The sequence below is a fragment of the Anolis carolinensis genome, chromosome 3 (assembly GCF_035594765.1).
Source record: "Anolis carolinensis isolate JA03-04 chromosome 3, rAnoCar3.1.pri, whole genome shotgun sequence".
Classification (NCBI taxonomy): Eukaryota; Metazoa; Chordata; class Lepidosauria; order Squamata; family Dactyloidae; genus Anolis; species Anolis carolinensis.
Window position 1 is genome coordinate 117,503,306 of NC_085843.1, and position 12,807 is coordinate 117,516,112.

Here is a 12,807-nt window from a genome sequence, read left to right on the forward strand (position 1 = left end):
AACCTGGAGGAGGACTGGGGAACCCTCCTGTGTTAATTTTCAGATGGCATGGAGCACTGAAGGAGGGTAGGAATGTTCTCCCATAATTACCTGCATAATTGGCTTTTGTACCTAACTTCTTCTCAGATAAATTATGAACTCATCACTAAATTAGGGAATTATTTCATATTTTATGGACTTGTGAACTTTCCTTGTATAATTCTTATACAGTGATTCTCTTTTCGTATAATGGAGTTATTTACTAGTGGTTTGCCTTTCAGGCCCTGCTGCTTCCAGCATACCAGCAAAGAGTTTGCGAGAACGAAAGAGTGCTGACCTTCCTCTTCTTGACGTCCACACTGTCACTAGGGAGGAGGGTGAAGGAATGGAAATGACTGACACAGAATCTGTATCTTCTGCCAGTACCCATATACCATCCTTAGAACAGCTGCTTAATACCCCAGAAACAAAATTTGGTAAGGAATGTTTCTCATATGGGTATGTGTGTAGTTGTGGTTTTTGCCTGGCACTGCCTGATGGTTAGGGTTTCAGTTTGATACCTCCTGTGGTTTTTTGTGTGTACTTTTCAAGGCCAGTATCACACTAGAGCTGAAAGAGTAGGCAAAGAGTAAATATCCCATCTGAAATCCTGTGGCTGACTTATTCCTGCAGAATTTTGGGGGCTTGTAGTTTAGAGGAGGGGCCTTTAAAATGCTCAGCCAAAGAGGTCTCACTAAACTACAAATCTCAGAATTCCGCAGGAGGCAGCCACAGGATTTCAGATAGGATGCATACTCTTTAAGCTCTAGTGTGATAAGGCACAAATTTTTTATTTATTTGTTTATTTATTTTACAGTATTTATATTCTGCCCTTCTCAGCCCGGACTCAGGGCAGCTCACAATGCACATATAATGGCAAACATTCAATGCCATTGGACAAACGACATATATAGACAACCACATATAGACAGACACATAGAGGCAATTTAACACTCCAGTTTTTGGCTTCATGAGGATATGCTCGATTCCGGCCACAGGGGGAGCTGCTGCCTTATCATCCACTGCCACACCGAATCCCTGGATGGAAACTTCCTCTTCTTTCCACATACTGCTGGAAATTTTATGGCATCATAAATTAGTTAAATTAGCCTCCCCACATAAGTGGTACCTAAATTCCTGTTTGACGGCTGCAACTGTCTTTCGGCTGCATGGGTCAACAGCAACTGGACTATTTATAGTCAGGAGCTTACCCTGACCCGGGCTGGCTTCGAACTCATGACATCTCGGTTAATAATGATTTATTGTAGCTGGCTACTAACTAGCTGCGCCACAGCCTGGTCCAATATTCCTTGAGATAGCTCTCAAAGAGTTCTTAGGATGAGCTGATGATGTATAATAGAGCTGGGATGCCGTCTGAATCTCTGGGTCATACCAAGTTTCAGAAAAAATTACCATGAGAGGATAAGACTTCCTTACGTAAGTTACCATTCTGATGTCAGGTGTGGTGAGGCAGCTTGTGGTCCTTCAAATATTTTTGGCTACAATTCCAGTCTGCTCCAGTTGATATAGCTATTATATTTAATGCTATGAGCTATAGTCCAAAAATATCTAAAGGGCCACAAGGCCCCCCCCCCCCCCCATTTTCTTTCTGAATGTTAGGGCCATTGAAGATCTAGGAGGAGAATGAAGTTAACTTCAAAATAGTTAACAGTGTGGCCAGATGTTAGCCCCTCTAATGGTAGGGCTTCTTTATCAGACCAACAGCTAGAAGAGTAACTGGAATAGGCAAAGATGTTAAGAAATCTCTCCTTGGTTCTCAAAAGGTCCAGCGCACAATGAAGCAGCCAATTCTTTTATTCATGTCTGCAACTCCTAAATCACTGATAGATTGTTTCTTGACATCTGTAAAAGTTAAATTGAGACAACAATACCAACTAGAACTATCATGAAAAAAAGAATAAAAAGAATTATAAATAGCTTACATATTTTGTATATTGATCACTAAATTGAAATGCGAAATACATGGGACTTCCCTACCTTCTTTCCTATTTTCCTGTGCTGAAAGCTCCATTTTAAATGCCTGAAGGGCTGACCTACTCCTATGCATCAGTTAATTGATAAGCAATTTACAGGTTAAGTACCTCATCTGAAAATCCAAAATATTACAAAAAATTGTCCCCATGGTTGGCTGAGATAGTGATATCTTTGCTTTCTGATGCATCAGTGTACACAGTTTGTTTTCCATTTACAAAATTATAAAAATATGGTGTATAAAATTATGTTCAGGCTATGTGTATAAGGTGTATGTGAAACATAAATGAAATGTGTGTTTAGATTTAGGTTCCATCTCCAAGGTAGTATCATATGTGTGCAAATATTCCAAAATCAGCAAATCTGAAATCCCAAACACACCTGGTCCTAAGCATTTCAGATAACTTGTTCTGAGTTCTTTCCATTAAGTATTGGAGTTATAATTTTCCTACTAGTTTGTTTGTTTGTTTACACAGCATTCAGCTGTGTTTCCTTTTCTGCAATTTTTAAAAATAATTTTGACTCATGATTGATTCTGTAATTTTAACCTTCAAATGTAAAGAGTGATGGATTAACAGATATTATAACTGTATGATTTGTTTAAGTTCTGAAATAATCCTTCTATTAAATTTGACCTTTATGTGAACAATTTTAGAACCTCCACAATGGGAAGCAGAGCTTACAAAAGAACAATTGATCCAGAAATTGAATACCACATCAAAGAGTGCTGATCATTTAAATGGATTGCTTCGTGAATCAGAAGCAACGAATGTAATTCTAATGGAACAAATAAAGGTTAGTAGTTATGTGCTTTCCAAAATTATATTATGTGTGTGTTTCAGATGCTCTCTATTATAGTAGAGTCTCGCTTATCCAATGTAAATGGGCTGGCAGAACGTTGGATAAGCGAATATGTTGGATAATAAGGAGAGATTAAGGAAAAGCCTATTAAACATTAAATTAGGTTATGATTTTACAAATTAAGCACCAAAACATGTTATACAATAAATTTGTCAGAAAAAGTAGTTCAATACGCAGTAATGCTATGTAGTAATTACTGTATTTACGAATTTAGCACCAAAATATCATGATGTATTGAAAACATTGACTACAAAAATGTGTTGGATAATCCAGAACGTTGGATAAGCGAGTGTTGGATAAGTGAGACTCTACTGTACTTCCAAAAAACTTGCTACAGTTATCTTGTAAACATAATACATTCCTTCTTCCCATGTGTTATTATCTTTCTTCTCTTCAAGGCACATAAATAAATACCATCATGTTCTCATTTGTATGCTTGTTCATATGTTCCTGCAGAAGACAGTGTCACATAATCAGCTCTTTGCACTTTACAAGGAATGGAGGCCAGGCAAAGCCCAGGCAAATAAATAAATGTAAATGAACAGAAAAGAGAAAGGGGCAGAATATTAAACCTTGGAAAGGGAAGGAAGAGGTCAAACCCCTGCACTTCACAGAAATTAAAGTGTCTTACTAATAAAAACAAACAACACAAAAATACTTAGGCCCTGCCACTCTGATATAAAGTACCTCAAACCAGACATTAGCACTCAATAGATCACTATTCTGTTCATGAAGTAGTTTGCCAAAGTACCTTTTCAAGATCTGCTTACTCTTTCCCCTTGTAGATATTGTTAGATGAGATTGTGTATATTTTATCTATTAGAGCCACTTTCTGGAACATTTGCCTAATTCAAGGCTCCCTAAAGCTATCTGATTCAGTGATCTGGCATTTTTTAATCAGTGTGTCAGGGGCTGGTACCATATTTATATGCATTGACTTCCTTGACAGTTCTCCAGAAACCAACAATTGTTGGTTCAAGGGCTGGCAGTGGTCCATAAACCATCACTTTGAGTAACACTATCCTAGTTCATATTGCTTCCTTCCATTACTTTTTCAAAGGTCTACTTCATAATGCTACATTGTATTCTCTGATGGATTTCAGTCATGTGAACTAGCCTAATTCTATTGTTTCAATGTATTGTGCAATGTTCAGTTCACTCCTGCAGATTTTTTGTCTTGTGCAGAACTCTGCATGTTTTGTTTTCTTCGGCCTTTTGTCTAAAGAACTTTGTTGGCATATTTTCATCCAGCTGTAATTGTGTTTCTTTGTTTTTCATCTTCAGCTTCTTAAAAGTGAAATAAGGCGCTTAGAAAGGAACCAAGAACGAGAGAAGTCTGTTGCCAATCTGGAATATTTGAAGAATGTTCTCTTACAGTTTATATTTCTAAAGTCAGGCAGTGAAAGAGAGAGGCTTCTTCCTGTCATAGACACCATGTTGCAGCTGAGTCCTGAAGAGAAAGGAAAACTTATTGCGATTGCTCAAGGTACATCAAGCTATTTTGCTACTTCTCTTATCAAAGAAATATAAGTGGGAGTGGCTGCAGGGAAAGGGAATTGAGGAGATAGAATGAAATGAGAGATAGGTTTCAAGAAATGGGGGGGAGGGTTGTTGTATGTTTTCTGGGCTCTTTGGCCATGTTCCAGAAGTATAATAATAATAATAATAATAATAATAATAATAATAATAATAATACTTTATTTATATCCCGCCACCATCTCCCCACGGGGACTCGGGGCGGCTTACATGGGGCAGTGGCCCAAACAACATAAGAACAAAATATAAGCAACACAATAAATCACAATATAAAAAGATAAAACAATAATACAATATATCAATATAAACAACAATACAAGATAAAAATTTCATTTAAAACACATAAATGGTAAGACCGTAATAAAAACAGGATAAATTATTAAAAACCCACTGGGGCTGATTAATTAATGACTATCTCCGAAGGCCTGCCGAAACATCCAAGTCTTCAGTTGCTTCCTGAAGGAAGGTAGAGAGGGAGCCAACCTAATCTCCCTGGGGAGGGAGTTCCAGAGTCGGGGAGCCACGGCCGAGAAGGCCCTCTCTCTCGTCCCTACCAAACGCAGTTGTGAGGAGGGTGGAAGTGAGAGGAGGGCCTCCCCGGAGGATCTCAGTGATCGGGTGGGTTCATAGGGGATGACACGGTCACGAAGATAGGCAGGTCCCGAACCGTTTAGAGCTTTATAGGTAATAACCTGCACCTTGAATTGGGCCCGGAAAATTATCGGCAGCCAGTGGAGCTGCTTGAACAGGGGGGTTGACCGCTCCCTGTAAGCAGCTCCAGTTAGTAACCTAGCTGCCGACCGTTGTACCAACTGCAGTTTCCGGACCGTCTTCAAGGGCAGCCCCACGTAGAGCGCTTTACAGTAATCCATCCTTGAGGTAACCAGAGCATGGACCACCATGGTCAAGTCAGACTTCTCGAGGTACGGTCGCAGTTGGCGCACTAGCTTTAGCTGTGCAAAGGCCCTCCCGGCCACCGCCGACACCTGAGCATCAAGTGACAGCGATGAGTCCAGGAGGACCCCCAAGCTGCGGACCTGTGCCTTCAGGGGGAGTGTGACCCCGTCAAGCACAGGTAGCCACCCTATACCCCGATCAGTCGCACGACTGACCTGGAGGACCTCTGTCTTATCAGGATTAAGTTTCAGCTTGTTGGCCCTCATCCAACCCATTACAGCGGCCAGGCACTGGTCTAGGATCCAAGGGGCTTCCTTGGAGGTAGGTGGAAAAGAGTAGTAGAGTTGAGTGTCATCTGCGTAGAGATGGCACCGAACTCCAAAACCCCGGATGACCTCGCCCAGCGGATTCATGTAGATATTAAAAAGTATTCTCTCCTGACATTTCGCCCACATCTAGGGTAGGCATCCTGACCGTAGCATTTGTTGGATTTTCTTTGTGGGTCTGTAGATAGTTTTTATGAAAACTCCAACTATCACCCAAGTCAAAAAAGAAGCACAATCAAAGCCCTGACAGACCGTGGCAAAGAATCTGCGAACCTCACCTCTTCCAAGGTGAACTAAAGCATCTAAATTGGACTCTACAGACCAATGGATACTCCACCATGGACATCAGAAGAGCTGTGAGGCCAAAAACAAACCATGAGAGTAAAGACAAAGATCCACCCAGAGGAAAGGTGTTCTTACCGTACAACAAGGGAACCTGCATAGGCAAACTGATGAAGAAACACAACCTACAAACTATCTACAAAGAAAATCCAACAAATGCTACGTCAGCAAAGGACAAGAGGGATCCTCTCACCTCTGCAGGAGTCTACTGTATACCATGCAGCTGTGGACAAGTCTACATAGGGACCATCAAACACAGCACCCAAACACGAGTCAAAGAACATGAAAGGCACTGCAGACTAACTCAACCAGAGAAATCAGTCATAGCAGAGCACTTGATGAACCAACCTGGACACAGTATATTATTTGAGAACACATAAATGCTCGACCACTCCAACAACTACCATGTCAGAGTACACATCAAAGCCATTGAAATCCACAAGCATGTGGACAACTTCAACAGAAAGGAGGAAACCATGAAAATTAACAAAATCTGGCTATCAGTATTAAAAAACTGAAAAATCAGAAAGTAAATAAGAAGCAACACTCTGAAAACAGAGGAGTTCCAGACATGAATCAACCAGGAGCAGCTAACAACTCTGAACAAAGGTTCCCCCCAGGCAGGAAGTAGCCAGGAGATGAAGCTATTCAATGCTAATTAAGGTGATTAACTACAACATTCACACTGGCCTCCAACTGACAAGAGTTCTTCTCTCACCCTGGACTTTCCACAGATATATATATAAACCTTCCTTGCTTAGTTTCTCCATACCTCACAACCTCTGAGGATGCCTGCCATAGATGAGGGCGAAATGTCAGGAGAAAATACTTCTGGAACATGGCCATACAACCCGGAAAACATACAACAACCCTGTGATCCCAGCCATGAAAGCCTTCAACAACACTGTGGAGGGGAGGTTTGCTTCAAAAGTTAATGTTGAAACCTAAAACCTTTGAGCCAGTGGTTCTCAACCTGGGGGTCCTCAGATGTTTTTGGCCTACAACTCCCAGAAATTCCAGCCAGTTTTACCCGTTGTTAGGATTTCTGGGAGTTGAAGGCCAAAAATATATGGGGACCCCAGATTGAGAACAATTGCTTTAAGCCTTTGTGCCATGACCATTTTTATCATCCGAAGCAAGGTGCATTAACACTGAGTACATGTGTATGGAGGCATTGAATATGATTTTAAATGTAAAAAATTCTTTAGTTGCTGAAAATCTGGGACAGCTGGCTTGTAGTATTCCATATGTTGCCAAACTCTAGCTCCCATCAACCCTAACCAGTTAATCCATGGTAAAAGATGGTGAAAAATTTAGTCCAGTATCAACTGTAGGGACTTAAACTCCCAGAATTCCTGACAATTGGACAAGCAGGCTAGGGTTTCTGGGAGTTGAAGGCTCAAATACCTGGAGGGCCACAAGTTTGACACTTCTGTTTTAAGTTATATTGGTTGGACTGAGTCAGGTCATGTTTTCAACTATCTTTGTGTTCTTGGTCTTTTCTGAAGGTGAAGAAGAGAGCACATCACAGCCATCTGGGTGGGCATCGTATTTGCACAGCTGGTCAGGACTCCGATAAGACTCTTGTTATTCAAACATTCAGATTCTGGAATTGCACTGGGAGGAACACTAAAGAATGAACCATATATATGTGTAGCAAGGGTAACTCTTGTTGATTTTTCTGTTGGTGATTTTATATCTTGTTTTTGACTTAAGACTCAAGGAATAGTCAGGGTGTAGATTCATTTATATATTTATTTTTCTATAAGTATAGGATCTCTGATGCAGCCATGCAGGTTTCTTACCTGCAAGAGATGACTCTCTTGCTCATTAGAGAAAGCAGATTAGCACACAGTTCTTCTGTGTTTGAAGCTCTCTCCCCTGGAAATGAGCCTTTAAGTTAGCACATAGAAACATTTTGTAACTACCTTGGAACTCTAAATTGGTATTGCCTCACTTCAAGAAACAAAAAAAAGTGAGCTATGCAATTCAGTGATTAGCTTGTAAAACCAAATAATTTGTTGTTTTTTTCCACCCCGACATTGCTTCTTTAATTCCATCACATAAATATTTTACTCAGTGAGAGACCTTGAAACATAGTTTTAGAATTGCTTGTTCATCTCAAGGCAAGAGAGGAATACAAAAAATGAAGTATTTGGCTCTCTGCCGTACCTTCAATTTATTCAATACTAGGAATGTTGCCAAATGTATTTAGTGATTCCTCCAGCTAATAAGGTAATGCCTGGTGTTTGGGACATTGCTGTGTCAGATCCTTCAAAATGTGCATTAAATCAGTAGTTAATGAGTACTGAGGACAGGCTACTTCAATAACTTTAAAAAGCAAAATACTAAAAGGTTCTCTAAAGATTAGTAAACTGCACTGTGTTGTGGCACTTAAGTCCCTCTTAATGGCAGTGTATTAAGCTAGTCATAATGCTTAAGGATAGTGTAAGAGATATTAAAGATAGAATAGCTTGTAAAATCCAAATCTTGAATAAAATGATAATCATAAATATGAGTGCCTTCTAGACTTCCAGTTATGAACTTGATCTCTGAGCCCTGATTTAACATTTAATTTCTCTTCATATAAAATGGAGGTGCAGAAGTTCATAGGGTAGATCCAGATTTATTCATACAGCAGACCAGTCATATAGACTTCCAGATACCGAACTGCAGCTTCCAATATTTGTCACTATTGGCTATGCTGGCTAGAGCTACTGGAACTTATAGTCCAGAAATATCTGCAAAATCACACAGTTTACACTGCTTGGGTAGAGTTATTGAAATTTGTCATAAAAACGTAAGTTACATTTGTTTCAGTGTACCTGCACTAAACATAAGTCTGGATCTAACAACTGTTTGAACTATATCTTCTGCCCTCTCCTGCTTCCCCACATATGCCAGAAGTTTAATTATCTCCTTAGTTTAATACAAATATATAAATTGGATTGAGTAAAGGGAGGTCTGCATGAAGTTGCTGGCCAGTTGGCTAAGTCAGAAATTCTTGTTTGAAATTCCTGGTAGAGATTCCAATGTATATTAATTGATGCTACTTACAAACTCATTCAGTGTAATCAAAAATACAAGTGTTTACTCAGGGTGTTTATAGAGGAGTTAAGTGAGGAGGCAATAGTCAAAGAAGATAGGTATGAGTAGATCTACTCTACAGCTATGTGGGAGTCTTCTCCAAGCGAATTGGTGTGTCTTGTAATCCACAAATTTGAACTCATATTCTCAGATGAAGGAAGCATAGCAGACTATACTAGGTCTTTCAACTGTTGCATCAAACTATAACATGATTTAGAGATATGAAATCTTTGAAATATTTGTCAGCAGTAACAACAAGTGTGCAGTTTTATTTGTTATATCAGAAATATATTTATGCCACTTTGATGACACAGGCAGTAGAGGAAATCTCATTTATTTCAGCATTCAAATTGTAAATGTACCAGACTCATAGTGACATCTGCACTACAGTAACTATTCAGAACACAGCCATTTTGCATGTTGTCATTAAAGGTCGCCTTATCTCACGACAAGTAATGTAACTGGAATTTTTTAAAGTTCTTGTCAGAATAGTAAAAAATCAGATATTGTGGGTTATGCCCTGCCATATACTTTTACATGTTTAAACTCAGCAGGTAAAATGTCTTTGCACTTTCTCTAAAAGTTCACTTTTTCAGAGGTAAATGTTGGCTACTGATGAGATGTAGTTTACCTACGTACACAATGTGTTAAGCAACTGTGACAAGATGAATATTTTGCCTTTTTATCATAGTCATTTCAAGCCTGTTTTATTGTTTCAAACTGTGAATAACTTATGCATATAGTTTAATTTTGTTACTCTCCAAATTCAACTGTATGTTCAATATATTAATTACAATATTACACTTGTGGATGTAACATTAATTGCATGTTCTAAACATAACCTTTTGCTAAACAGAAAGGTTTAGAAATCTGGACAGGGGATGAAATTTTCAGATTAAAATAAAAATACAAAAATGACTGTCTAAACGTGTGTTCTTTGGATGACTAAAGGAGGTATCTATGACATATTTCCATGTTTAAGGCAAGAGTCTATATTTTTATCTTGCTTTCAGAATGTACCTTTTCAAAGCCCAAAATGTTTTATTCCCTTCATGTGTGTTCCCAGAGGGCTAAGATATTTTGAATCACATTTATTCTCGAAGAAAGTCTGCTCCAGCAGACCTCCACAACCACTTCTCCTCTGTTTTTGGTACAATGAGAAATGGATCCATATATGATCCGTCCCAAAAGTAATGAGAATGATTTTGGAAGGTTTTTTTTTTTTAAAAAAAAAAAAAAATAGAACATATGTGCAATTGTAGTTTATTGCCTTCAAAATAGGCTCCTTGTGATCGAATACAGCAAATTTTGCCTTTCTGCCACTCTTCCTAACATTGGAGGAAGTCTTCACTTGAGATGTTCAAGACCCTTTTCACAGCTGTCTGGACCTTTTCAACTGTCCCAAATTGGTGTCTTTTGAAGTGGGTTTTGAGTTTGGGGAATCAAAGGAAATTGCACAGAGGTACATCAAGGCTGTAAAGTGGGATGTGTTCAGAAAGCCACATTATTCTCATATCTTGACATTGAAAGACACTGCTCCAGGCTGCATTTTTGCCCATGATGACATAAAAACTACTGTGTACTTTGCTAACATACCAACCAGGGCCATAGTCAAGAGGGGGGGGGGGGGGGTTAAAGTTTTTTTTAAAAAACCTAGAATCATAGAATAATAGAGTCCAACCCCTTGCCAAGAAGCAGGAAATCGCTGAAATGTGTCAGGTTAAAAAAAAAACCTGGTTTACTTATAAATTGGTTAACCAGTTAAAATTCATGAGTAAACCAAGTTTCGGGGGGGGGGGGGTGTTGAACCCTTTGGGGGGGGGGGTTAGAACTCTTAACACCCCCCCCCCCCCGGCTACAGCCCTGATACCAACTGCTACAAAGGTATGGACTCAACTGAGGAAAGTCAAACATTATGCTGGATTCCCCCCCCCCCCCCAACTGCCTCAACCCCCACTTTCTTTTCCTGGCTCTTCTGTGCTCTGCAAAAAAAAAAAAATCTTATACTTTTGGTACAGATTATGTACAGGGACAAATTGAAAGAATACTTTGAACCCAAATATTTTTTGGTTCCCTGCATAAAGGGGGCAAGACTACCCCAACCGTTGAGTTCTTTTTAATCACACTGCTCAGACATCTTCCCTAAATGCTACTGTCTCTCATAGTTGGAAGAGACCACATGGGCCATCTAATCCAATTCCCTGTTATGCAGAAAAAAGCACAAAGTACCCATGACCAATGGCTCACTTTCCATGTCTCTGATCTGTTGTTTTCTAAAAGTAAAACAAAAATAATATATTGAATTGGCTGAATTTGTTGTACTACTCATTCTACACAAGTGATCTTTCTGCTTGGGAAAGAATAGAAGCCAGCCTGAATGGATTCTATCTCTCCTCCTCCATACTGAGCTTCTAGGAGATATGGGATGAGTGAAAGGTCTTAACAGTATTGCAGGCATCACATTGGTTTTTAGCCTCTGTGTTCATATTCCTTAGTAGACAAACTAGGGGCTCTTCCTTTGGGGGTGTGTGTAATTTTTAAAGCAAGGGGGGAGATTGTGTGCCTTTCTGAGTATTACTGTATTGCAACTTCCATTAATTCCAGCCAGCTCAGACAAGATTGAGGGAGGGTGGGAGTTGTAGTCCAGTAATTTCTGGAGATCCGTATGTTTGTTTTATCTGTTCCAAAGGATCAAATTCATTTCCCTGACAAAGCTACAAAAACCTGATCAGACACATTCTGGCCTTCATTACAGTTTAGCTGACCATGCCACAGGTACAAATACAGGGGAGCAGATTTCTCATTCCAGAAAGATTCTAGCTGTGTACAGAAAATAATATACTGAACTGCCATATAAAATAATGTGATTTCTCATTGTGTTAAGAAGACAGCTCTGCATTCTGGTCTGTACTCCTTCTGAAGTCTTTCCAGCAGACAAAACGAGTGTTGCAAGGGGGAGGGGGTAATTATAGGATGTAATGTTGTTTTTTCAACAATAGAATCCAGAAGTTTTAAAGCAATGCACAGGACACCAGTGACATTTCTGTTGGCATATTATTTTCATTTTTAAAACACACATTACAAATTCAGACTTTAACAGATATAAATATTTGTTGAAATGACAATAACAGAGAACTCATTAAATGTGCAGAGGCTAAAAAGCATTAGAGGCACTGAAGATAGGAAGCTGAGAATATGCCTTAGTCAAATTCTGCAATTAAATCTGAGGGGAGCATTTAATAAAGGGACGAGAACTATTTAAATGATAACAGTTTCAATCCATAGAAGGATATGAAGTTTGGTATTTCCTCTTCTGGTTATGTTTATTGCAAACTGTTATGGTTGGTTTTTATTTTTGTAAGATTCTCAACAGCATTGATTCTTATCTCATAGGTATGTTTATTGCCTTGAATCATATACTTCAAGCTTAAAATGTTTTACTGGCACAACAGAAATGTTCCCAGAAGAGAGCTGCTGTGCTTTATATCAGTGCTGCTCAAAATGGTGGTTCATCAATAGTTGGCTGCTTGTCTGTGGTGAATTTCTAGGAAAAAAAACACAGTTGTAGCCAATAGGCACAAATATAGCAATGGTCCCCGTCATACTGGATATACATCATTGTCAGACGCGCACGACAGATAATCTAAGAAGTACTGCTCTATATAATTCTGAGAACAGGATCATTAAATAGATTTTTTTTGTTTATATGACATCAGTGCAATATTTAACACGATTTCTATCATGATGC

General features: G+C 39.1%; 1 protein-coding gene across 2 annotated transcripts in view; it reads left to right on the plus strand.

The window, feature by feature from the left end:
* gcc2 (GRIP and coiled-coil domain containing 2) overlaps window positions 1-9,978 on the plus strand; it is a 37,544-nt gene extending 27,566 nt beyond the window's left edge. For both annotated transcript variants that reach the window (XM_003218737.4, XM_008107064.3), the window contains exons 20-23: window positions 261-455; window positions 2,666-2,805; window positions 4,156-4,357; window positions 7,481-9,978. In XM_003218737.4, the coding sequence (XP_003218785.2) occupies window positions 261-455; window positions 2,666-2,805; window positions 4,156-4,357; window positions 7,481-7,551 (608 nt within the window). In that variant the 3' untranslated portion in view covers window positions 7,552-9,978. The remainder of the gene's footprint in view (window positions 1-260; window positions 456-2,665; window positions 2,806-4,155; window positions 4,358-7,480) is intronic.
* The last annotated feature ends 2,829 nt before the right edge of the window (window positions 9,979-12,807 follow it).